The sequence below is a fragment of the Megalobrama amblycephala genome, linkage group LG12, assembly GCF_018812025.1.
Source record: "Megalobrama amblycephala isolate DHTTF-2021 linkage group LG12, ASM1881202v1, whole genome shotgun sequence".
Taxonomy (NCBI): domain Eukaryota; kingdom Metazoa; phylum Chordata; class Actinopteri; order Cypriniformes; family Xenocyprididae; genus Megalobrama; species Megalobrama amblycephala.
Window position 1 is genome coordinate 15,392,995 of NC_063055.1, and position 27,783 is coordinate 15,420,777.

Consider the following 27,783-nt stretch of genomic DNA (forward strand, 5'->3'; position numbering starts at 1 on the left):
GTTGCATACTGAACATGCACAACTTCAAGCTAAAGCTTCCCACATATATCAACAGAGTAATTAACGCTGACTACACCATCTGCTGGGCAGGGAAAGTTAGTAAGTACAAACTGGCCAGAACAATTTCAGAGAACAACTTATAGATAGAATGGTAAGGTGGAAAATTGAACATACATCAATATTGTCCATTCTTGCAGCTATTCGGAGCTCACATGTCCACAGATCCAGTAACTATTTACAAGGTACCTACAATCTCACTCCGAACTCGCTGACGACAAAAGTGTTGGGTGATGAGTTTTCAAATAAGCCTCAGCAGCGTCTTTCGAGCTGAAAGATCGCGCGCCCCCTGGCAGATCCACTCTCAAAGTGGCTGGGTACTGCATGCTGTATGAAATACTGTGGTCCCGGAGCCGTCTTCTAAGAGGGGCGAACGCCTGTTTCTTCTTGTAGAGGGTCGTTGACATATCCCGGAAAATCATGATTTTGGAATTGCCATATGTAAGCTCTTTTTTCTCCCGTGCAGCATCCAGTATTTTGACTGTATCTCTGAAGCGAAGTAATTTAATCACGATGGCTCGTGGTCTTTCGTATTCTGCCGGCCGGCGCTGAAGCGTACGGTGAGCTCGTTCAATTTCAAAGGGCCGCTCCTGATCGACACCGATGATTTTAGGGAGCCATTCCTCCACAAACGACACTGCGTGTCTCCCTTCTACCCCTTCAGGAAAGCCAACGAGGCGTAAATTGTTACGCCTGGAGCGATTTTCAAGATCATCGACCTTATCTTTCAAAGTAAGTATTTCATACTCCGCGTGTTTTTTACCGTCCGCAATGTCTTCACGCAGATTCACAATGGCTTCTTCAAATCCGTCTTGGCGTGATTCAAGATCGCACAGCTTTTGCCTCGTTTCCTGAAGGTCGTTGTGTACCTTGTCGACCGAGTCCCGTATTTCGCACAAACGCCCATCTAGCATGACTTGAATTTTCGCGAAACCTTTCTCCAGTTCTGACTGGAACCATTCAGGAGGCGATGCCAAGCTAGCCGTTAAAGCTAAAGGGCTGTCTTCGGTAGCGTTAGTTGTTTCTTTCTTGTTCTCGATGGGTTTTTTAGGGGGCATCCTCAGAAGTTGCCAAAAGAAGTCTATCCAGTTTAAATGAAAGAAAATACAAGTGTAGCCGCGTTTTACTCAAATTAACGCAATATAAACAGGATTTTCTGTGGGAGCGATGCTTTCCGCGTCTTACTCTATGGCGGCCATAACCGGAAGCCTCCAAAAATTACAATTTGATGTTTATCTGCTTACCCCCAGAGCATCCAAGATGTAGGTGACTTTGTTTCTTCAGTAGAACACAAATGATGATTTTTAACGCCAACCGTCGTGGTCTGTCAGCCGAATAATGGGTGTAAACCGTAACACCATCTATAAGAGTAAAAAAAAACACAACAGACAAATCCAAATTAAACCCTGCGGCTCGTGACGACACATTGATGTCCTAAGACATGAAACAATCGGTTTGTGTGAGAAACCGAACAATATTTATATCATTTTTTACCTCTAAAAGACCACTATGTCCAACTCCGTTCAGCATCCGGTTAGTGAGGTCAAAAAACGCGTTCTGATGACGGAACTGATGTCTCGCGCTTTGCTTCAATGAGTGCGAGACATCACTTCCGTTGTCAGAGCGCGTTCAGACCTCACTAACCGGATGTGGAGGGCAGTTGGACATAGTGGTGTTTTAGAGGTAAAAATGATATAAATACTGTTCGGTTTCTTGCACAAACCGATCATTTCGTTTCTTAGGACATCAATGTGTCGTCACGAGCCGCAAGGTTTAATTTGGATTTGTCTGTCATGTTTTTTTTTACTCTTATAGATGGTGTTAACGTTTACACCCATTATTCGGCCTACAAAGGTCATGCCACAGCATCTCAATAGGATTGAGGTCAGGACTTTGACTAGGCCACTCCAAAGTCTTCATTTTGTTTTTCTTCAGCCATTCAGAGGTGGACTTGCTGGTGTGTTTTGGATCATTGTCCTGCTGCAGAACCCAAGTTCACTTAAGCTTGAGGTCACGAACAGATGGCCAGACATTGTCCTTCAGGATTTTTTGTTAGACAGCAGAATTCATGGTTCCATTTATCAGAGCAAGTCTTCCAGGTCCTGAAGCAGCAAAACAGCCCCAGACCATCACACTACCACCACCATATTTTACTGTTGGTATGATGTTCTTTTTCTGAAATGCTGTGTTACTTTTATGGCAGACGTAATGGGACACACACCTTCAACTTTTGTCTCGTCAGTCCACAGAGTATTTTCCCAAAAGTCTTCAGGATCATCAAGATGTTTTCTGGCAAAACTGAGACGAGCCTTTATGTTCTTTTTGCTCAGCAGCGGTTTTCGTCATGGAACTCTGCCATGCAGGCCATTTTTGCCCAGTCTCTTTCTTATGGTGGGTCATGAACACTGACCTTAACTGAGGCAAGTGAGGCCTACAGTTCTTTGGATGTTGTTGTGGGGTCTTTTGTGACCTCTTGGATGAGTCGGCGCCGCGCTCTTGGGGTAATTCTGTTTGGCCAGCCACTCCTGGGAAGGCTCTCACTGTGGTCTGCTGGAGTCCCAAAGCTTTAGAAATTATATAACTATATATAATTATATAAGGTTATAGCTTTATAACCTTTTCCAGACTGACAGATCTCAATTACCTATTTTCTCATTTGTTCCTGAATTTCTTTGGATCTCAACATGATGTATAGCTTTTGAGGATCTTTTGGTCTACTTCACTTTGTCAGGCAGGTCCTATTTAAGTGATTTCTTGATTGCGAACAGGTGTGGCAGTGATCAGGCCTGGGTGTGGCTAGAGAAACTGAACTCAGGTGTGATAAACCACAGTTAAGTTATGTTTTAACAGCGGGGGGCAAGCACTTTTTCACACAGGGCCATGTGGGTTTGGATTTTGTTTTCCTTTCATAATAAAAACCTTCATTTAAAAACTGCATGTTGTGTTTACATATTTACATTTGTTTGATGATCTGAAACATTAAAGTGTGACAAACATGCAAAAAAATAAAAAATCAGGAAAGGGGCAAGCACTTTTTCACACCACTGTATATACGAATGCGGTGATAGGCATCGTATTCCTATTCACCTTATTCCACCCTGCTCACTTTTAATACTTCGCTCCTCCGCATTTTGCCATCCGACTTCCTCTAAACTGACACGGCACATCCGGTAGCTAGATCAGTAGTTAAAAGATTGTTTCTAGCTAGATATAACTTTAGCGAAATGACAAATAACGTTAATGCCATAAATATTTTAAATTGGGAGCACAGAGAAAACTTTATACGACAATCAGATGGTCTCATATTGTCCCATCCATCCCACTGTTAACGTGGGTAGATGATACGAAGAAGTGGCCAGAGGTAACCTATGGGGACGTATTTATGTACTTCATCCTGTCTGAAGTTGATGGAGCAGAGGGTGTAGGTGTAGGTGAACTATTTTAAATCAGTTGTGTTAAACAAGAGATAACACACAGGGCTGCACAAATTCTCAATTTCATCAGTTTTATGGGTGAGGTTAATTGGAACTGTTTTGAGAAATATGCTGACTGATAATATGCTGTCATATGCTGACTGTTTTCGGTCAGCATATGACCCGCTCAATATAGGCATGTACATTGGCAATGCACCTAATGTTGGTGGTGTTTTCTTCAGAAAGTTGCATGCCTCTCTTGGTGAATGCTGGAATGACAAGTTTCACCTTCATTTCATAGAGGAGATCGGTAATGGTGAAGCCTCGGTCTGCAATTACTTCTTCACCTGGACGAAGGTATTTCAGGAACCCTGAATTTGCAATTATGAATTTATCACAACACCAAGGACCTCATTTATAAAATGTTGCACAGAAACCATCCTAAATTTGATCTTGTGATCATTTCTCAGATGTGTGTACATGTGATTCATAGAATGAACATACAAACAGAAAACAAGCATACACCTCTCTTTCAGATGTGAAATCTATAAATCACAAATGATCTTGAACTTATGCACAGCTGAATGGTTTTAGTTCTCTGCATTGTAAACAATACCTAATTAATGTCATTTACATATAAAAGATCTCCAGTCATCGTCCAAATCCTTTAATTTAGAATGGCGAGCTGCAAAAATAGCTTAGATTTCCAAAAAAAAAAACCAGCAGTAATCTGACAAGGAAAAGTGCATACGTCTGCTCAGACCCTGACGTGGTGCTAAGCACTTTTCCACGTCAAAGGCTGTTTTTATAAATATGAGCATTTATTTGGATTTAAGCGCACGCACACTCTAAGATATGTGCATACGCATGCTTTATAAATGATGCCCCAGGTTTTGAAACACCAACCTTTCAGTAAAATCATCCTGCAATACACAGCTTCATCAGAGTCATCAGGAGCTAATCCCAAGTGTGTAGCTGGAAGCTGTTGGTGTTGGTAAGGTGCTTAAAATACATCAGAATTAATACATTATGGCACCCATACTTAAACAGAACAGTGTGTGAGAGGGATGCATTAAAAACGAGACAGTAATCTCTAACTCTAGTGTTAATATGTAGGTCAATATCAATATCTGAATGAGAGATGTAGGTAGCTGGCCTGCTATCATCTGCAATCTCTGTAAATTACAGGAATAATGTAAGCTACTGTAAGACTATACCATAATACTATCGTAAACGTGAAATATATAGGTGGCAATGTAATTGTAATAATGCAAGATTCGTTGTATTTTGTCAACTGCTCGTCACTGATCTCAAATGTATTCATAGAACGGACTTCACAAATCTAACATTAGGGTAACAAGCACATGGCTAGCTAAGTTAGCTTACCTGAATCTGACAACCTGTTTAGCACCCAGCGTGACTTCTCTACCAGAAAATCGTAGCCGAGCAATTTCTCGGGATAAGGGTGTTCGTCAGTCGGCTTCCCGTCCATGAAATGGTATGAACACACATAAGGGTGCTTGGGTGGGCACTTCAAGTTTAGCACATTCAGCTATTGCCTCCTCATCTTAAGGTGGTGGGTGTAAATTGTAAAGTGCATCACAACACTCTGACTGCTTCACATTGTGTTCGTAACATCGTTCATGCAACTGTTCTCTCTTCTTAATCTAATTGTTATGGCAGCCCCTAACTGAGCATATAATACTTGACATATTTGCTTTCTGTTATCATCTACCGTTACAGCTATAGGATTATGGCTAGCAACTAGCTTAGGTCCCTCTCAGCCGGAAGTAAGATGACAAAACAAACTCAGTGGCGTCATGGAAAACAAGGTGAATAAGTCAATGTAATCAGCTGACTGTCAGCTGATGCGGCTTGACTAACGTGACCTGCCAGAACTAATGCTATGCTTGATTTGATTAACTGAATGTGCTCCTCCCCTGTTAATTAAGTTAATTATCTGAACATGCTCCTCCCGAACTTTGTTAATGTTGCAAAAGCCACTAGTGAGGAAAAATTTCTTAAAGTGTGCTGTGATTGCCTACTGAACTAATTACTTAGTAGAAAGCAAAAAGACAAATTAATTGGCTATTAATGTTTTTCAGTGAATTCATAGATCCAATGTCATTGACCCATCTTTTATTTAAAGCTACAGGTTATCCATGCATTTACATTTATTCATTTATCAGATGCTTTTTTTTAAGCAACTTACAAAAAAGGAAAAATAGAACATAAGCAATTCATGTAGTGGAGGCTGTAACATGAGAAGTGCTCCAATACAAAATTTCATAATTGGTCAGGTAAATATAGGAGAGATGAAAGTTAAAGAAATGCTGATTAAAGTTTCAAAGCCCTTTTGCAGTGAAAAGCAGGATGCAAATGGTGATAGTGAAATAGGTTTCCCATTAAGACACATAATGATTGCCAAATTTTAACAGGAAATATTATGATTTTAATATTATAAAAAATATATTGACAGTTGTTGGTCATAGCAAGAGAATAAAAACAAGGAAACCACAAAAAAGAGAATACCTCAAATTAAATGTAATTATTAAAATGTGCTGTGATTGCCTTCCAGATCATTTAGAGCCTAGAGTAAGACACAATATGTCATTAGCAAGAATGAAAAGGCAGACCAAAAGGGTAATAATATCATCATTTCTTATTGAAGGAATAATCAATACAGTAGAAATAGTTGGAGGTAAAGGCAGAGGAAAATGTTAATAACGGTCCACTGGTCATCCCTTGAAAACATATTAAATCAATATGATTTTAAGGAAAATTTCATCTCTATATTGGCATTAGTTAGTTATGCTTAATTTATGTCTACAAATATGGTGGCTAAAACATTTACACACCCTGTTATAATGACAGGTTTTTGAGATGTACAAAATGAATACAAGAAAAATAATGTCATATCTTTTTTCACCTTAAAGTGTTATTGAAACCAACAAAATATATGTAACAAGTATAAGCTTTTAATGAAGAAAAAAAAAAAATATGAACGAAATTCACTAGACATGTACAATGCAGTTATTGATATATCAAAAAGCCTTTCCGTATTGTATAATATTACATTGTCTGGGATTTTACTAAAACATTGGGATGGTTGCCGTCAAAGCATAACCCACAATTTCAAGTAAGTCCTAAATGGTTAATAGCAGGAAATACTTAATTCTACAGTGATACTGTAATTTGCGGCCATAAATGGGCTTATGTTTCATGTTGTTTCTTGCTCTGAAGCTGAAAAGAGGAAAAAAATATAAAGAATGCTCAAATATTAAAATTTTGAATGATTTTGTTGCTAAATATGAAAAGTTAAAAAAAAATATATTTTTTATGGTATATTTATTTTATGCATTTCTGTTAAACTCTAAGGAACTCACATGAAGCGGGTGAGTATTCATTTTGATGTGAAGTACTGGAACCTGATCCTGAAAAAGATATATACCATAAAGGTAAACTTTTTTTTGCCTCAGATGTAATAAACTGCTTTTTAAATTGCTTTTCTCTAAACACATTAAGAATAAAAACATTTACCAGCAGAACATCTCTTCCACCATATGATGAGTGCAGTTATTATGAGAATGGCCACACACACAATGGCCAACAGGACACTGATAACTACAGACAGAGCAGAGGAACCAAAGTCCGATTTTTCCAGATTATCATCTGTGTAAAAACCAAGGAAATCAGTGAGAAATCAAACGTTTAAACTTTAGATTTTGACACATATGAAGAAACAACAGATTAGCACTGTTACAGTTGAAACAAAGTGAGATGCTTTGTTTTGCCCTAACTGTTTTAGAGGTCTCCTACAATAGGTTTACATGAATCCAAGGTAAAAACAAAACAACAACAACAACAAAAACACACTTTTATTTTCTTATAATGCATTGCACATCACCTATTATACAAATTAGACACCTATTATCATATCTACTCTATAGAGGCTTCCTCAGCACCCGTACACAATGGAACTATGGAACTACGAAGAGGAACTATGTCATTGGTATCAGCATCAGTTCCTTTTTAAGTGCATGAAAAGTGGATTTGAAGTGCTGAAAGTATGGTGTTTGCCACATGCACTTCTCGACATGTCGGCAACATGAACCAAACTTTTCCTCAGTTACAACTTAAGTGTTTGAGGATGGGTCAAAGTAGACGTTGTTCACAGGCAGCCAGTAAAGACCATAGGCTGGCATTTTGCAGAATAGTTACATTGTTATGTAGGTACAGGAAGTAAGACTGGAATTACTGACGATTAATTTTGGGAGTTCAGAATGGATTCTTTCTTTTAGGAGAAATGCCACTTGATTTTATTTTTACACTAAATGAAAGGTAATATTTGAAAAAGCACAAACGGGCACTTTTCACAAACTGACACATTTCCACAGTTATCAACATAACAAATACACTATAGTAAATTTTTTCATTTTTTTTTTTAAATTAACAATTACAATTTTATACTTTGTGTTATATTTACAGTAAATTACAAAAAAAAAAAAAATGACACTGCTGCAAGGGTGTTTCTAATACAACAGCTGAGGGAGTGACAGCAAATTTCACATCATTCTCTCTTCTGACTGCTGTAATCAATCTCAATATATTTTTTTCCCTCTTTTGGAAGCACTATTATGGATTTTTTTTTCTTTTGATATTAGAGCAAATGGGAATACAAAAATTATATCTGCTGTCGTCTCCCATTCACCAAGTTTACCCGATTATGAAGGCTTCTGAGAATCTCGAAAATGTGAAAAATGTCCTAATGATTGTTTTTATTATTATTATTAAGTTTTCTTTACCAAACATAATGTCCAGTTTGTTGTCCAGGTTGAGGTAGTTTGCTGTGCAGTTGTATTTGTGTCTTTTACGTTGTTCTTCTGCATTGATCACCAAACTCTTCCTCATCTGGTAAGTTCCGTCTCCGTTGGGCAGAATCTCTCCTCCTGTGATCTGATCATCATCCACAGGCTGATCATCTCTGAACAGAGTCAGGTTAATGTGACGGGGGTAAAAACCAGTGGCCAGACAACTGATCTGAAGCCCTTGAGAGTCTGGGAGTTTCTTCTTAAGGATTCTGACTCTTGGTTTCACTTTAAAAATATATTTAAAAAAATAGTGAATAGTGTTAGTGTGACAATACTGTTGGATTCAATGCATCAGCCATTTATGCATATGGTAATATGATTTATTTTAAAACCAAACCTTTAGTCTTTACTCTCAGGCCTGCCTTTTTACTTTATGGTCATAATCTTGATTATATAAATAAATGGTTAAACTTGAAATGAAAAATGTGACAGTCTGGCAGTCAAGCTCTAATAAAGACAAAAAAAGCACTACTAAACTAGTACTCTTATATAATCCAAGATTTGTGAAAACATAGGCTACACTATAATTAAATAAATGGTTTTCATTTAAAGGTGCAATATGTAAGAATTCTGTCTACTAGATGCTGCTAGAGGCCTATTCAAAACAAAGGCGTAGCTTGAGGACGCCAAGTTTGAGTGCAGAATCTTGGGACATGTGGTCTTCACCTCAACGGACGGTGCAAAAGAATAGGGATTGGACTCGGGAAGAAATCATGTTCATGGATGCAATTATTAACATTTCTGTAGTATGAAGCAGAGCAGGACCGAGTGTTGTGGGAGCTGAACGAGGCCGCTGGAACGATTGCCCAACACACGTCGTGAGCAGCGGAATTTTTATTATGTCAAAGTCGCCGGCTCCGCATGAGGTAATGCAGCTCTGTTAATCATATTAGAAACATTTGAGTGTGTTGAAAATGTTATAACGTTACTCTGTGGATTCACTCGGCGGCTGCTATGAGACACTGTTACACACTGCAGTAAGATAGATCGATTTTAGAATATTATATTAAATGCTGGATGGCTTGTGTTGATAAATGGCATGCAATTAATTTTAAAACGTATTGTATGATGGAGAAAATTCTGTATTACTTTTACTATAAATAAAGTTGCATCTGATTATGCTATGTTAGATACTTGACAAAATAGTGTTTTTCTCTGAGGCATGGAACTTGCAAATAATTTACAATTTACAAATGATTTACAAATAGTTACAAACATTTGGGATATTGTAAGTACTCAAAAGTGAACAAAATATATAACACTGACCTAGTGGTTGGATATTTTACTGCAAAAATATTACATATTGCACCTTTAAATTGGCATTCAAATAATCCTACATTTAATGCTTCCTGTTTAGTCCTGTGATGTAACAAACTAAAAATTACTTTTATTTACTCATGTGATATTTGGTGTTGGCGATTCAGAATTGATAGACTATTGATTTCATCCAGAGCACTATACTGGTTGCTTATTTATTAAAGCAATTTGAATTCTGGTAAGCAGGTCCTCAATCCAAGCACAAGCTCCACACTTTACCACAATGGTAACCCCAAATCCACTAACATAACATAAACTTTTAATAACCAACATCACAGAACATGGAACAATAATAAGTCTCTCCATTTTCTCATCTTGCTAAAAATGCATAAAATAACACTGTATTTCAACATCAGTTTCAAATAAATTTAACATGAAGCAATCACATTTTAACCAGAAACCTGATAAAATGTTGTTAAATCAAAATAAATTGAACTGCATCAAACAGCATCAAAAAAATAATTTTTTGAGTGTATGACAACTTTGTATGAGGAACAGTCTTAAATTCAAGTTATTCGCTGAAACTCCTGCCCTTATAGCTTTCATATCTCATTTATGTCCAGAAAAGAATAAACTTCTGAAACAATCTGATCAACTTCTCCTAGAATCCTAATTTTTGGGTGAACTATTATTTTAATAAAACTAAAGGCCTGTTCACACCATAATGATAAAGTTCTAAAAAATTGTTCTAAATATATAAAAGAATAGCAGAGTCCACACCACAACTATAATGATAACGGCCCAGAGAAACAAATCATAATCAGAAGGACTTTTTTTTTTTTTTCTCCAGCTGATTAACGGTAAAAACATTGACAGCCAATTAGAATCCATCCTGCTTTCAAGAGCTCAACAAGCATTTAAAGCAGCAGACGACAAAACTGTAGCACATGCTTAGAATAAACAGAACGATATAGTGCATTGGTGTGGACGCTAATATAGTTATCGTTCTTGGTCTAAATGGGCCTTAAGTCTGACTCACCTTTTCGCATCACAGTGTTCTTTTCTTTTTCCAGGAATGTCCTCAAAGTTTTCATGCAAACAGGATGATAAACATGTTCATACAGAAACTTCACATGAAGCCATTCCATCTGACCCATGCCTTTTATTCTCATCCATGGTAAATTAATTTGCATAGTTCTGTTTACCACATCAAAGGTGAAGTCTTCAGTACTTTGTCCATTGAAAGCATCCCATGAAAGAAATAAACCTGGCTGATCATTGTCAAGCAATTCACATCCCACACGTTTCTGATAAACATGTAAACCTTAAAATGGATAGGGAAAATGTAAAAACAGATCAGCCTTTACTGACATTGAGATAATACACATTGACACTTTTTAGTAATATAGAATAGAATATCCCAGCTAGCAAAAATGTTTCAAGGAATGTTTTGCTAATGTTCCCATGGTTATGAAAACATTATTTCTGAATGTTCTCTACATGTTCAAAATGTCCAGTTTATTTTTAAAACATTATTGGTTATGCAAATGTTAAAGAAAAATTTAACATGCAAATGTTAAGAGTCTCATTTTAGATGAACATCCAACTAAAACATTTCAGAAAAAAGATACCATGCACAATGTATAAATAATGTTTTTGTGCTAACATTTTGAGAACATTAAAGACCTGATACCATTAAATGAACATTCTGTTGACGTTAATGGAAAAACATTTGTTCATAACCTTGCCAGAACATTAGCCAAAGTTCTGAGAATGTTGGTTCTTCAATCATATTGTTATCTAACATTTGTCAGAAGCTAAACTAAGACGTATTGTCAAAAATCAGAGTATGCTTACCTCTTATTTGTTTTTGAAATAACAAAAATATGCTGCAATACATACACAAAGGTGATTGTTGGGAATACCCAAATTTAGGCTTGTACTTACCATCTGTGCAATTTTGGTGGTCCTTAAGATAAAATGTTCGATCTTTCATGATGTCATAAATATCACTGAATATTTTACCAGCATTGTCCTCATTTGAATTACTTTGACTTCGGTGAACATTTTTCAATGATATTGAGTCATAATACATCACTTGCACATCATCTAACATCAGCACAACAGTGAATTCAGGAAACTGTGTCTGTCCAGCTATATATGTGGCGAAAACCATCAATGAGTGAGAACCTGTGGGAACATAGAAAAAGATAACACTGCCAAATAAGACATCTTCTGATTAAGTACACAGATTCTTAACTTTGCCAAACTATGATCAATAGAGTGCTACAGTCAGGTTCTGGAGGTAAAAACCATTTTCCCCATAGGGAAACTGATTTTGAATGGTAACTTATAAACCTTTATAGAGCTACTGTGAACTACGTGGTTGTTAATTGATGGTATTAGCTTTTGCTGAAGATGTCAGCCTGCATTATTTCATCTTATTTTTAAAATAATCGTGTTTAACAGTAGAATTCCTGGTGAAAAACTACATTACTCAAGATGATGTTCTGTTTACCCCCCTAGGGTAAACAGAACAGAACCAATATATGCAGATATAATTAATGTAAGTAATTTAACATTAAGATTATATATATGGGTGCTGTTATAGGCGTTGTATTCCTATAGGTAGACGTGAGTCACCTGGGAGTCAGCTGATTGACTGACCTTGACTGACGTGACCTGCCAGAACTGATGCTAATGCTGGATTTTTAGGTGAACTACAAAATCTTGTCATGATGAATGCTGTCTGAACTACGTAATAATGACCTTTAATCTCTGTATTATTTTGCTTATGTACTAGCATAGCTTACAGATTCCCAAATTAGCCTGATAGCTTATTTTATACACACATTTGCACTGGCCCTGCATGTAGGCCTACTCGCAATCATCTTTAATGTAACTAGCCTACGTGTTAAATTACACCGCATTCCAAAATATTATGCAAGTGACATATCAGTAAGATTTCAGTACAATAAACATTCAGATTTGAGTTTTTCTAAGAAAATGTTTGTTTGTTTGTTTATTTATCCATGTCTTTTTAGATAACTGGTATCAATCTCAGACAAAATAATTTGCCAGGTAGAAACCAGGTCAATAGAAACAGGTCTATAGGTTGTTCCACATTATTAAGCAAGTCACAGTTCTCATGCAATGTGGGGAGGAAGAAAGATCTTTCTGAAGATATAAAGCATGAAATGGTGCAATGTTGTGCAAAAGGCATGAAAACAACTAATAGTGTGTGAAACTGAATGGAGATTATCAAATTATCATAAGATTTATGAGTGATTTAGAGCACAGCAGAACTTGGTCAGATAAAGGCTTATTAATGAAAGTTCCTGTCAAAAAAACTTAATTGCATTAAAATGGCAGTTTTTAAAAAGCCAGTGTTGAGCAGCAAACAGGTATTTGAAGCTGCTGGTGCCTCTGGAGTCTCAAGAAGCTCTCCATGCAGGCTGGCAGTCGTGCGTAAAGATGCATTTCAGCCACTCCAAACCAAACCTCACAAAGAGAAACATTTACAGTGGGTTTAGAAATACATGAAGACTCATTTTTAAATAGTTTTATTCACTGACTAATACCATGGATGATCTAAATGGATGGATTTCTGGATGGTTGGTGAATGGCTACCATGCTCCAACAAGTCATGTCAGCAAGGAGCTGGCGGGTGATGATTTGGGCTGGAATATTGGGAAGTGAGATGGGGGGTATTAAAATGACATTTGCAAGATATGTAGAGTTCATAACTGGCCATTTTCAGCTATGGTATAAAAAGGATAGTGCCTTCTGAAATATAATGCACTATGCACTATCCCATGCTGCAAAAAAACACCACAGCAATAAAACTGTATTTCTGTATTTCAATAAAAATGTATTTCTACACCCACTGTAAATGTTTCTCTTTGTGAGGTTTGGTTAATGGTGGCTAAAATGCATCTTTATACACAACTGCCAGCCTGCATGGAGATGTTCAAGACTCCAGAGACACCAGCAGCTTCAAATACCTGTTTACTGCTCAACACTGATCTTTCTTCCTCCCCATATTGCATTAGAACTTTGTCTGGCTATCACCAGACCAAGCTCAATTTAAAATTGAACATTGGTCTGAGGAGTTTGCTATACTTTTCTACTGCACAAGAGGTGTGATCAACGAGCATTATTCACGCAATTGGATAGTCCTTCAACCAATCAGATCAACCATCTGGGTGACGTACTTTGCAGAGCCACGCGAAAACTCCAGAAAGGTTTAGTTTGTATTGGTTTGTAGCATTGATCAGCTGTTTGCAGAAGCAGCAATGGCATCGAGCGATTTTTGCAGGTTGTGCAAAAAAAAAAAACATGAAAGTGAGTGGTATTTACACCCACTCAATCAATTTGTTTGCTAAACTAAAGAAGTCATTCAGCATCGTCGAGAGGTTAAAAGGAATTGGATTGACGGTCGTGCTTGCCGTCGCTTCTCTATCGTCATCGTGTTATACTCGCCAATAGCGAGCAAGGTGGATAAGCCAGTCTGTGATTGGTTCCCGCAAAAGTGTAACAGAAGCAGTAGAAATGAATGTACGGGTTTCCAGACTGAGTTGCCGGGGGAAATCAAATCGCCGGCAGATCAGGCTGGGTTTACCCAGTCTAATTAGAACTGTGACTTAATAATGTGGAACAACCTCTAAGTAGGGTTTCCATAGATTTGGCGAATTATTTTGTCTGAGATTGATACTAGTTATCTAAAAAGACATAGATAAATAAACAAACATTTTAGAAAAACTAAAATCTGAATGCTTATTGTACTGAAATCTTACTGATATGTCACTTGCATAATAATTTGGAACGCAGTGTAAGTGTTAAATGTCCAACAGTTTATCAAGTGAAAGAAACATTCAATTTGTTTTATTATGCACTATAGGAGCCTACATATTTTAAATGAACATAATTTGCATAGCTGATAAAGACCTGATTTCAAGGGAGGACCCTTTTCATGATACACCCACATGACTCAAAATGATTAACCTATTTAGCTTGCTTTGGCTCAGTGCATCAGCGGTCTAACAGCGCTTGTCCATGTTTGAATGTTTGAGATGGCCAATAAAAAATAAAAAAAAACAATTCAAAGAAGGTGGGGTTTACTGTTCAGAGAAGTTGAGCCCAAGCAGTAATTTCAGCGGGGCATTTTTTAAAAGTTAGAAGAATGTGAGGTCAGATATAAGGAGCTGAAAGATATGATGAGGGATGTACGATTAAATAGGGTCATCTGTTCTGTTTTAGGTCAGACAGTCCGGCTTGAAAATATCATGTCCGTTTACTTTATTTACCATAGATTGAGATTGAAGTCAGAATTTATAACAGAATACATTATGCTGATGCATTTGTTAGGATTATTTAATTGTAGTGACCTCAGATATAATTCAGAGTAGCTTAGTGCTCTTTTCTGCATTCTGCAAAGAAGAACTTGCTTTATTAAAATAAAAATGAGGAACTGCTATTGTCAACTAGATAATAAAATGAAGAGACATTTGAAAGAGGTGATTGAAAAGCAAATTAGATTGCTCATATACAATTGTGTTCAGAATTTACATGCACCTCTTTCTTGAGTATTCAATTTTTAGAAAGCAGACCAAGGCTTTTGTGATGTTGCAGAAATAAAAAAAACAACTATGCTGTTTAGAGGGAGAGGAGAAGACAGCACACAGCTGCAGAGAGAAGAAGAGGATGGACCGACCGCTCCATCCCTGAAAGAGAAAACTGATACTGTATCTAAGAGGGGCTGGACTTGGAGAAACGACAATGCAACAATCTGTTGCAATGATCTCGTCATTGCAACTCAATTTCTGTACACTAACAAACACTTTCATCTTCACTAATAGTGCAAACGCAATATAACTAAAAGATTCGTTGAATAAAACGGGAGTTTTGCACAAGTCAGTCACAATAAACTCGCACTGTTTGATTGACAGCTTCAGCGCGCACTGCTCCAACGATTGCAAAGGGAGCTTTCTTTGATCAGATTATTTTCATCCTACTAAGAGAAACAACGCAAGTTGACGTTTAATCACGGGTTTGATTTACTGACACACAGACAAAGAACATCTGACTGTACATGAATCATTAATATCAGATCAGGCATTAGAATGAATACAGTTACTGACATGTTGCATTACTGTCAAGTCCAGGCACTGAACAATATTTTGTAATCCTTTACGGCATGTTTATTGCTTGGTAGCTCGATCTGGTTTAGCACCACGTAGGCCTATTTTATTTAGGCTACCTATTCTATTGCATGTCAGGCGTGATTCGGTGGGCGTGGCTAAACAGGCAGTGATCTTCTTCTGCGGAGGCGGTGATTGCTGCCCTTTTACGTCACTTTGTAAATCCTGTCATTTGCTGGGTCTGGTGTCAATAAAAACTTTTATTGGACTAACAGGGAAGTTTTCAGCTCTGAAACTTACAGGATGTTCTTATAGTATGATGACCTCTTATATGTCAAAAGCTCAAAGAAAATTTGATCTCTCAGTTCATTACCCCTTTAATACAGAAGATGTTCGTCCTACCAATCTGGGTGCTGATGTATTTTTAATTGTATGGAAAATGATATTGCCCTGTTTTGGTCTTGATATTTTGTCTGTCTCTCCTCCATGTCTACCTCTATCTATCTATCTATCTATCTATCTATCTATTATATATAGGTAGGGTACGAGTAGATGCTATCAGGAGATTGAGTGCGGTATCTTCATAGAACCAGATTTGACTGACACCTGCTTGTGACCACAAGAAAAGTCTATCTGAGCGGCGGAGCGAGATCCATAAGCACACTATGCACAGCGCTGAAAAGTAGAACACCCTGAGTTCACACCAGGCATGCCTCTAACCCTGGCAGAAGGCAGAAGAGTTCCTTAGGGGGACCAACGAGGAGATTGAGCAGACTTAACTGGTGGCTTAAAAGCCCGCTGTTTGCTCTAACTGATCAAGAGCATCCAAGAACAGGGGAAGGATCAACAAGCACCTCACTGCTTAGCAGCAAAAAGAGAAATGCAGCCGAAACTGATTAAATCACCCTGATGCTGCAGCATAGAATGAAGAGACTGAGATGTAGAAGATGACAAAATAGTTGTCTACAGTGAATTTTTTCCCATTGTTTTAGAATATAGGGAAATGTTAACTGAACTCTGGAGTCGGGCCAAAACTTCCGAGCTCGGAGCCCTCCCCCGGACAGCACACCAAATATGCATAACTCTTACTGTACTTAATTATATGTGAATGTGAACTTGTGAATGAGGAAGTTTATGGCCCAGTGCTGATGTGTCTGCTGTGCCTGTGCTAGCAAGAAATGGTGTAAACATCACATACCATCCATGTTTTCGGAGTCACACCTTTCCAAAAATAGTTTACTTGCCTCTCTCTTCTATGCCTCAAAACAAATTAAGTTTCACTGCATAAAAATAAACAATCTAAATCTGCCCTTATAAAAATGACCAATTCAGATTGAATACAACATGCTGAATATATTGAAACAAATAGTAAATAAAAATATAGCCTACCTATAACTTTCATTTGATTTACTGCAGTATGATCCCATTATTTTATGGACAGGAGAATTGATACCGTGTAAGTGCCCAAGATACCATCTTTTGCCCTAGAATATGCAGTCGGGTAGCCAATATAATACACATCATAATCACAAGAAAAAGAATAGCTGTAAGCATACTTACCTGCTTTAACAGCTGTCAAATAAGACAAAATAAACACAAGAGTCAGCATTCTGTCAATAAATCAATCCCCGCACTTTAGCTCATGTAGTTTGTGTATGATCTCATTGTTGAGGGTTATAGCCTTAACTATAAATCACAGATTGAGCCTTGAACTAATGTTTGGAATTCGTGGCTGGTCTTGCTGGTCTTTCCAGTCTTGCTAAAATAAAATGCTTTGCTTCTGTAATGTAGAGAACGGGACAACGGAGTTGGAGATCCAAATGCAGGCTTTAATAAAACAGGAAGAGCGTAGTCGCACAGGCAGATGGTCAAACACCAGCAAACAGATTCAAGAGGGCAAGGTAAAAGAGTAATCCAAAACACAGGCAGAGGTCAAGACAGGCAGCAAACAAATCAGTCCAGGGTCAAATGAATCAGTCCATACAAGGAATCAGTCCAGGCTCAAAAACACAGGCTAGGCAGAACAAGGAACAAATGGAAATACACGGAAACAAGGCAGAAACAATACTCAACAATGGCTGCGTTCCACTCCTGTTTTAGACACGCACTCGCAAACTTCCCTAAGCACTTCCCTTCAGGGGAATCCCTGCCGCCATTTTGAAGTGCGTTCCAAATTGTGAAATGGACGAGGGAAGTTTATATGGACAGACCCTCGCTCCCTCGATTTTGACAGAGGGAGCGGGTCTACTTCATATGTACACATCAGGCAGCTCCATAACCCACAATGCAACACGATTGTGACGTCACCGCATATCACGTTTAATTTACCCCACCACAAACAACTCTATGATATAATAGTTATTTTTTGAATATTTAAAATATACATATAGAATGCTGCATTAAACAATTTGTAAGGGGAAAAAAATTAAATAATAAATGAACTCCATAGCAGATTCCAAGTGATCAAGGGCTTGGGACGTTCCAATTCAGCCCACTGCAAAGGTTCCGCCAGTAGTGGGCACTTATGCAATGTAAGCAATGACGTACATCAGAGTCAACGAGACTGAGGGAAGTTAGCGAGGGAAGGTCATAAAAAATGAACTGGAACGCAGCCAATGTGTGTTCTTCTTCTTCTTCTTCTTCTTCTTCTTCTTCTTCTTCTTCTTCTTTGGTGTTAATGGCACTTGGCAGACCAAGTTAAATGTTGCATTCCCACCACCTACTGGATAGGAGTGTGGAGCGCATAATGGTTGGGAAGTTTGAAAACACTAATTAAAAAAAAAATAATAATAATAATAGTATACAACTGTATCCCAAATTCTATAGACTAATCTTGTTTGTTTTAAGAAAATAACTAATTCATGAAATATCCTAGATTGTTTTGAGTCATTTCCTAACAGAACCCAAAGAGACAAATTATTTATTCTGAAAGATTTTAAAGCTTGAATTAGTTTAAATCTTGCTCCTTCATGTGCATCACACTCTATAAGTACGTGTTCTACTGATTCTGCTTGACCACATTTATCAGTTTCCAGTTTCATGCTTCCCCATTCTATGCAGACCCTGATTTAATGAACAATGTCCAATATGCATTCTTGACATTAAAACATATTTCCTGTTGCCAAACTTTCTTTTTTCTAGCCCTACGTTCTCTTGAATATGATGAAAGTGTCTACCTTTTATTTCACTATCCCACTCCTTCTGCCATTTCTTTCTTGTTTCATTTGCAATTAACCCTTTTACTTCTGCTTTACTTATTAACACTTTAATGTCATTTTGTACATGTTTCAAAGCCTGTTTAGCCAGATGGTCTGCCTCCTCATTTCCTTCCACACCCATATGTGATGGTACCCACAGGAAATTTACCATAATTTCAGATTGTCTTATTCTAAATAGACTCTGCATCACTTCAAATATCATATATCATATGTCTTGCTGTTGATATTCCACTTAATAAGCAATTTAAAACTGAAAGGGAGTCTGTACAAATTACTGTTCTTGTAGGCTGTACTTCTATCCTGAAGAGCTAGAAATATTGCTATTATCTCTGTAGGAAAAACAGATATATGATCTGAAATTCTTTTTGATATTTTGACTTTGAATTGGGGAATATAGACTGCTGCTTCTGTTATTCCAGATTCAGGATCTTTAGAGCCATCCGTGTATATTTGTAATATGCTATAATATGATCGTTCAATGTATTGCTGCACTGCTATATTTGTTAACATATTTCTTTCTTTATGTTTTTCTTTATATAACAATGTCAACTACTGGCATAGGCAAAAACTAAGGAGGAATTGCTGAAGTTGCCACAGAAAGGGCAATATTGATGTCACCAATTCCCATATTCTATGCCTCCTCATTAGCGGTCCAGCCAAAGCATGATAGTTTTTTATACTCATATTCCCAGCAATCCTTCAGAACTTTCTTAACTGGATGACTATCCAAGTGTCCCTTTACATTAATCCAGTATCTCATCTTTAACTTGAGCCTTTGGATTTCTTGAGGCATTTCACCCATCTCTACTTGTACTGCTGTTATTGGAGATGATCTTATTGCTCCACAACATATTCGCAGTGCTTGTGATTGAATTGTCTCGATCTTTAACAGTTGTGATTTCAGATGCAGAACTATTCATCATACTATCATAATCAATAGCTCTTATAATCTTCTCATAATCAATAGTGCTCTTATCAGAGCACAGTATATACTTTTAAGAGACTGACGACTTGCCCCCCACTCAACTCCTGACAAACACCTCATTACATTTAGCGCTTTTTTACCTTTGTCTACCATTTTCTGAATATGAATTCTAAAATTCAGTTTTGAGTCCATCCACATCCCCAGAAATCTAATTACTGACACCTGCTCCAATTGCTGACCATACATTTTAATATTCATTATTGGATTGATTTTTCTTTTTGTAAAACAGATCACCTGAGTTTTTGCTACAGAGAAATGGAAACCCCATTCATTAGCCCAATTTTCTGCCTTTTTAACAGCATTCTGCATACACTTCTCCACATTTTTTCACTCAATGTTTTGAATTCTTATCCATTGGCAAATAAACTTATTGCATTCCATTGCAATATTGTTTACACCATTATGTACCACTACATGTGTGGCTGTTTTCTGTCTGACTGATTACTGTTTGTGTCGTTTATCATATCTACTGTAACATCCTCTAATTCCAAGTACTTTTCAGCTGCTCTGATAATGATTCTGTCCTGCTTTCAGTTTGGGTGGAATAATTTACCACTTCTGCTATGAATGCTACAAATGACACTTTATCAACAATCACTTCACTCTCTTTACTTTGCTATTTCAACACTGTTTTTTGTTGTGGTGCTGTTGTCCTTGTTTCTGTTACTTTGGGTGCTTGTTTTACTTTCTTTATAGCCTCAGCGTATGATATTCTTTCTGCCACTCTGACATTTTGTACTTTCAATGCATTTTTCCTTACTAGACATCCTCCGTATCCGGCACTGTGCTCTCCTCCACAATTACAACATTTAGGATTAAGACCTTGCCCACACTTGCCATATTCATGCTCACCTCCACACCGCGCACATCTCTGTTTTCCTTTGCAAACTGCCTCTATGTTGCTGAATTTTTGGCAATTTGTAGCATTTGTAACATCTTAGTGGTGGGGGAACATATGGCCTGACATTGTAGCTCACAAAACCTAAATATACACTCTCAGGTAATTTGTTCTCATCAAAGTTTAACACTACTGAGAGGCTGTCAGTCTTTTCATTATTTCTAATGCACTTGAGCCGTCTGACATCATTTACTGTTTACTGCCCCAGTTATATTTCTTTTGATTTTCTCAACTGAAACATCAGTTGGGATCTCTGTTATCACACCTCTAACCCAATTCTTCTCTTCTGGGATTGAGCATTCAACTTTTTGTCCAATCAATGATTTTATTCCCAGGGCCATTTTTTGTATACCATCTTTACAGAACAACATCAATTTGCCATCCCTCAATGTCTTAATATTTTCAATCGTCCCTAATGTTTCTTTAAGTGTTTTTGTTCATTTCAAAGGGTTAATAACATTAACAGACTCAGTAGCAAACTTCAGCAATACCTTATATTGCTCTTTCCTCCTTCTTGCCTGGTGATTTCCCATTCACCGTTTCTGAGATTTGTCCCCAACTTTTCTTTCTTTTCCGAGTTTCTACCACTTTCCATTTATTACTTGCATTGCCTTCTTATCGGCATCAGCTATTTCATCCTCCATTTCTGGATCGCTTCCGGAATCTACACTACTTCCTACCATCGCAGCCAGAAGGGGGCCACCTGAATGGGAAGAGGTTTGAACATAAAGGAACAGCTTGCAGGCTACCTAGATGCATGGCTTCGGATTTATTTTATAAGATTATTTATGGATATTTCTGGTTTAGATAAGAAAATAAGAATGTCATCAGCATAGAGATTAATTTTTATGCTGCTTGTTAGCTATCGTCAAGCTGTGAATGCCTAAATTCAACCTAATTGCCTCTGCCAATGGTTCTATTACTAAAGCAAATAAAAGGGGTGATAATGGACAACCCTGTCGAGTTCCCCTATTAACCATAAAACTGGTAAAACGTAGTCTATTTGTTATCACAGCAGCAAGGGGATAAGTGTACAACAACTTGAACCAACATACAAATTTTTCACCCAGACCGAATTTAGTGTATAAAACAAGGCCACTCTACTCGATCAAATGCCTTTTCTGCGTCCACTGCGATAACAAGATTGTCCAGTCTCTGCTGCTGTGAAAGCTGAATAATATTTAAAGACCCCCTGTGGTGAAAATCAAGTTCTTAATGTTTTTTATATATCTATGTAGTGTTTTTAATATGCTCTTTACAGGCGTATGTATCCCGTTAACGTTCCATGAACAGAACTTTAGTCTATTTCCTGACATGCTTTGTGAACAAGAAAAGATAATTCAGGAAAGTTTCCTGACAAAAAATATTCTATAATAAAAATACAATCCCATGTCTGCATCAAAGGTGAGCTGAAAGCTGTAAAGAAAATAATAATAATAATAAAAATCTGGAAAAAAAAACAAAAATATAATACAAGGAGTAGTGTAAATTGCATTAGAACTTAAGTCAGTCATTTTAACAGAATTCAGTGCAAAAGGGGTCCTGAACGACAAAAGAAAATTAACATGTTTTTATAACAGAGCCTAATAAAACAAAGCGAGTCAGAAATATAGGTGCATTCACCATCAAACAGATGGGGATGTCCCCTCCAGCGACGACAGTTAGGTCTTGTCCACTTCAGATGGATCCTGAAACACGTTAGTAGCTCCCAGGTGTGTGACTTTGAGAGTGGCAGGATAAAGCTGTACATAAGTCCCACATAAGTCAGCCCCGGCTGCCCTCAGATGTTTCTTGACCTCATTAAATAGTTTGCGTTTACATAGAACGGCAGCAGAGAAATCCTGGAAAGCGCTCTCGCTGCAATAATGACCCGTAACTTGTCCACGTAGTTATGAAATCTGACTAAAACAGCCCTTGGATACGGAGACACGGTCTTGACAGGTCCGCCTGGAACGCGATTAGCCCTCTCGATCTTCATGCGGCCCAATTTCTTTGAATGCCAAGAGAATTCGGTAGCCAGGATTCAAAGAACTTAACAGCATGATCACCTTCTGCATTCTCAGGAAGTCCAACAATACATATGTTCTTTCTTCTCCCTCTGTTTTCCAAATCATCTAAATGATCCATTAGCTCTCGAACTTGTCTCTCTAGCATCTCAAGTTTGCCTTCAACTGGCGCAGCAGCATCATGGCTCTGATGTCACATAATAAATAAGTCAAGAATATGTTCATTGTAAGGTTAATTTAGGAAACTTGGAAAAAAGAGTCAATGTAGAACGTCAAATTAAAACGTCAAGGACAATACAGGCAAACCTTAAATTATTGTAGCATTTGCTTGGTGGATGCCATTTGGGTTATGTTATTATAATGCCAACTGCTCCATTCATTCGTGAGCCTTGAATTTGACCTATCATGAACATCAGCCTCATGACATAATCTACTAGTCATAATGTTTTCAGGAGAGTCCATAAATCAAATAAAGCATTTTATTTTTAGGTAAAAAATTGATTGTGTCAGTTACATAATTAAACAATGAGAATCCAATTACACACAGTGTGAGTGCAGGAATCATACAGCACTGTACGGTGGTATTCGGTTTACAGAATCCCAATGACTGTTTTTCCACTTTCCCTTAAATACCCAGACCAGAACAAAGTAATTTCCAACTATAAGTTGTTAACAGAAAACCTTTTTGTTTGGACAGGATCCTGAGACTAAGGGTCACACCTGGCCAGGGATAGGAAAACATTCTCACCAGAGACTGTCATGAGCACCAGTTGGAGTGCCCAAATTAGCCACTAGAAGGCACTCCAACCCGGACTGTTCCTCACCACACTCTTGGACTTCATTTCCCATAACACAGTTCCCGGACTCATTATCCCGTCATTGGACTCAGCTGTTTTGTGTTTCATCATTAGTGTCTGTCTATTTATACCTGGTTTGTTTCTGCTGGATTACAGTTTTGGATTACCCCATTAAAGCTGCATATGGATCTTACCTTCTTGTCTCTGTGCTTTACGTGACAGAGACCTTGTCAGAGGCACACATTGCCACATGTAGACATAACCCTACTAACTTAAAGATTTTCAAGTCTTTTTTATTGAAAATATGCATTTGTAATACAAGCTTTCCACAAAGATTTGAATAATTGATGTTGATAAGGTACACACATGAGAAAACACCAAACAAGCTAAATTTATAGCCTGAAACATAAGGAACACAATACATTCAAAATCTTGGAATTCCTGTTGCTTCCTAAAACAAGAAAACAAAAAATTATGTAAAGAGAACAATCAGTCAATTTGACTTCAAATGTTGGAAAAGCTTATATATGGTTCATTTAGAAATATATTAAAGATATATTACACATTAAAGTTATATATTATGTTTAAAAAATATGTATTACATGACATGTTTATTCATAACTATGATGGGAGAGCAGACAGATCAAAAACTAATATCAAAAACAAGAATAGCTTTCTTTAAGGCCTCATTAAGATGTGTCAGCTGATTCTAATTATGATAAGATTATTTTAAACCATTGCTTGATTTATAAAGCATATTTTAAACTACAGGCATTTTAACATTTGATTTAATAAATATTTAAAAAAACTTAAATCATAATAAATGATAAATCTGATAAATTATAATTAATACTTCATTTGAAATGTTAATGTCACTACAATTTATGAACAACCTGTTACATTTCCAACAAAATATAACTGTTGAACACATTTTTTTGTTTTTTCAAGTTCAAAAACAACTTATGTACAATTCTTCACTATAAGACATTATTATCACTTTATAATAACATTTATTAACAAAAACTGTTACATTATTTAATGTTTCACATGACTAAAACAGTGAAGCTACATTTACTCTGAATAGCCATTTCTGATCTGACTGTGTGAAGACCCCAGAAGCGTGGCTGCTTGTTGTTTGACTTCACGATAAATTCATCTCACCAATGACCATATTTGGACTTCCTCCTTCAGCTGTAGTCACTGGGCAAAATTCCAATATTTCCAGCCAGCAGCTAAAGTGAAACTGAAAGAAAAAAACATCTTGTTTATTCGAATAGGTCTGTGATCATCTCATTATTAATAATCAAACTGATTATTCTTATTCATCTAAACCACAAAAGGACAGCAAGATTGACAAGATCATGATTATTAGGACACTTACCTGCTGCCCTGTAGGGATGGAAAGGTATTTGAGACTTTGTTCAGTGTCTTCTCTTCTGAGATTACCTCCATGAGCAATGCCAAAGTCCTCATGTCTATAAAAGCTCTCCCGTGAAAAATGCTTGTTACACACAAACAATCTTGACGTGTCGAGAGTTGATGGGGATCCCACTGCCTGCAGCCACAATCTAGCTCTGTCAGCATCACGGGGGAACCAGTGCCAACCTGTCAAATTCTTACACCGAGCCAACAAACACTTGCAACCCATACTGAATTCAGAGCCAGGCTGGCATCAACTGCTTAAAAGAAAAGGTCACATGACAGAAAACAAACTGGAACTGTTTACTGACAGGCAGAGTCAGATTAGCATACTTATATCTTGAAAATCAAACTAGCAAAATGATCGATCAGATGTTTTTTTTATTATTATTTTTTAGAAAGAAATCAAACTATTTAGGAGAAATCGCATTAGCCTATATCAGAAAGTCTAAAATTATGATTACATGAGAACGACGGCCTGAATGTTTTAGATTTAACTTTATCTTTATACATGTGTTGCGTTAGGCTACATATTTCAGTTTCTTTTTAACACATACAAGTCTATTGCTATAGCTTTGGTGAAAACTAAGAGAATATTTAATTACTACATTAGTAATTTCTTGCTAAAAATGACATCAGAAGTGGAGAACGCTGGTCAAAAATGAACATTTACACAAAAACTGACCACCAACTGCAACTATTTCAGACACCATATTTCTTTTTCAGCTTAACTAAAGCCACTTGAAGACAAGCCCGCAACCTTAGCTGAAAAAAACGCAGTACACAAAGAAGGAGCCAAATTTTTTTTTTTAAATGGATGTCAATGGAAAAGCTTCATACACTCAATAAACCGCTTTTGTGAGGAAATAGCTTATCATTTAATGAATCAACAGCCTGTCCGCTAATCTTCAACACACTGTAAAAAGTGAATATGGGTGTAAGTTGGATTGCTATAACTATTTGGGTCGTTACTCATTACTCTTTCAACTTAAAGACGTAGAAATTCACAGCTACTCAAATGTCTCACTTTCAGCCAACAAATAATTTTCCTTTAAGGACCCCGCGTCAAATGTTTTTTTTTTTTTCTGACATCATGACGCACAAGCCTGTCCTGAAATTTCTGCTTGACCGCCATTTTCTTTTCCCTGGGCTCGGATGAATTAAGGTAGGTTTTAAAGTTGTTTTAATTAATATACTCAATAATGCAAACATTGAACGTGTTTATTTGTTTATGAGTTAATTGCTCAGAGATACCATTAAGTTTTGTTATGATAATGACCATCAAATGATATTTGATTAAAATGACAATTTTAGGAATTTTAGGAATTTTCAATTTCAGGAATAAAAATAAATAAAAAAATAAATAAACAAACATGCAGACTGACACAGAAGCTAGGATATGTGTGGTATGTGTTGGGTATGTGTCATTATTTCATTATTATTATTATTATTATTACTATTGTTATTTTATTATTATTATTATTGTGATTACTGTTATTATTATTGATATTACTGTTGCCGTCATCACAAAATATTATATATATTACTGTAATTACTGTTGTTATTATTATTATTGATATTACTGTTGCCATCATCACAAAATATTATTATCATTATTATTATACATGCTATTACTACTTAAATACTTCTACTATTACCTGTTTGTCATTTCTGCTTATTTTTCCTTGCTGGTACTATCATTGCTGTTTTATTGTTGTTTTTGTGTTTTGTGTTCACCATATGTTGTATGTTTTGCAATCCATTTTGGTAGTTTGCTGAGGCCCTCTAGTGGTTTCACAAAATCAATATAAGGTGGCAGCACTTTAGGCCAGGTGTAGCAGCAAACCGTGAGTGACTGACTACTGTAAACTCATACAGACTGCAGACTCTATAATCAGAATTTCTTGTGACAGTGTAGAAAGATTCAGAATGGAGACACTCATCACTCAGACTTTATACGTTAATAAAATTAATAATTATCTGCTTGATAAATACTTTTGTAAACATAATTAGAATGTTTAGAACATTATTAGAATAATCTACTAGGTGTCTGTTATGTTATGAAAGCTTTTCCTTTCAGTGTCATGGGAGATTGTGTCCTACATAAACACCTGACACACCTGGTGCTATTGACACAGCTTAGGACTCAAAATTCCCAAAATTTTCACTTTCCTGTTGAGACAAAGCACATCTAGCATGTAAAAGTTAATTATTTAAAAAGTGACTAACAAAGTCCTTGTCTGGTAAATGAGAAGAAGTACATGAAAATAGTCGTAAAACAGATGAATGGCATTTACAGGTCAAGGGGAGCTGACTGCAAGAACAATCATGTGGATACACTAAAGCTGTCATCACTTTGTCATTAATCCAAGCACTTAAACTAAAAAGTGTACTTAGTGTAATAGTGTAGTGTACTGTTACTTTAAGACATTTTTTACACAGGTGTTTATGGAAGATACTAGAAAAACAGCAACATGTACCATATGCACAGACAACATGTATGTATGTGTGTATTCATTCAAAATTTCCTTTCAGTGTATACTGCAGAACTTATTATTAATCACTTGAGATTGACAATAACCATTCTTACTAAGTTAACTCTAGTAAAATGCTCAGACCTTTCTTCTATATAGCAGACCATCTAAACATCTAAAATGTAGGATTTTAATATAGGCTATTTAAAATACCTTATGGCAAAAAATGAAGGTAAATCACTAATAAA

General features: G+C 36.8%; 1 protein-coding gene across 1 annotated transcript; it reads right to left on the reverse strand.

Annotated features, from left to right (window-relative positions):
• Window positions 1-5,612: 5,612 nt before the first annotated feature.
• LOC125280697 (zinc-alpha-2-glycoprotein-like) lies at window positions 5,613-17,813 on the reverse strand. Its single transcript, XM_048211414.1, has 7 exons — window positions 17,299-17,813; window positions 11,546-11,788; window positions 10,638-10,922; window positions 8,276-8,566; window positions 7,011-7,142; window positions 6,857-6,904; window positions 5,613-6,713 (listed from the first exon to the last, which is right to left on the reverse strand). Exons 1-7 carry the CDS (start codon window positions 17,345-17,347, stop codon window positions 6,691-6,693), a joined length of 1,071 nt encoding a protein of 356 aa, XP_048067371.1. The 5' UTR covers window positions 17,348-17,813; the 3' UTR covers window positions 5,613-6,690.
• Window positions 17,814-27,783: the final 9,970 nt, after the last annotated feature.

Coding starts and splice junctions, on each gene's coding strand:
- LOC125280697 (XM_048211414.1), bottom strand. CDS start 17,347: ATGCTGACTCTTGTGTTTATTTTGTCTTATTTGACAGCTGTTAAAGCA. Junction 8,567..10,637: donor GAACACTGTGATGCGAAAAG/GTGAGTCAGACT, acceptor ATATTTTTAAAG/TGAAACCAAGAGTCAGAATC. Junction 6,905..7,010: donor GTGGAAGAGATGTTCTGCTG/GTAAATGTTTTT, acceptor TATCTTTTTCAG/GATCAGGTTCCAGTACTTCA.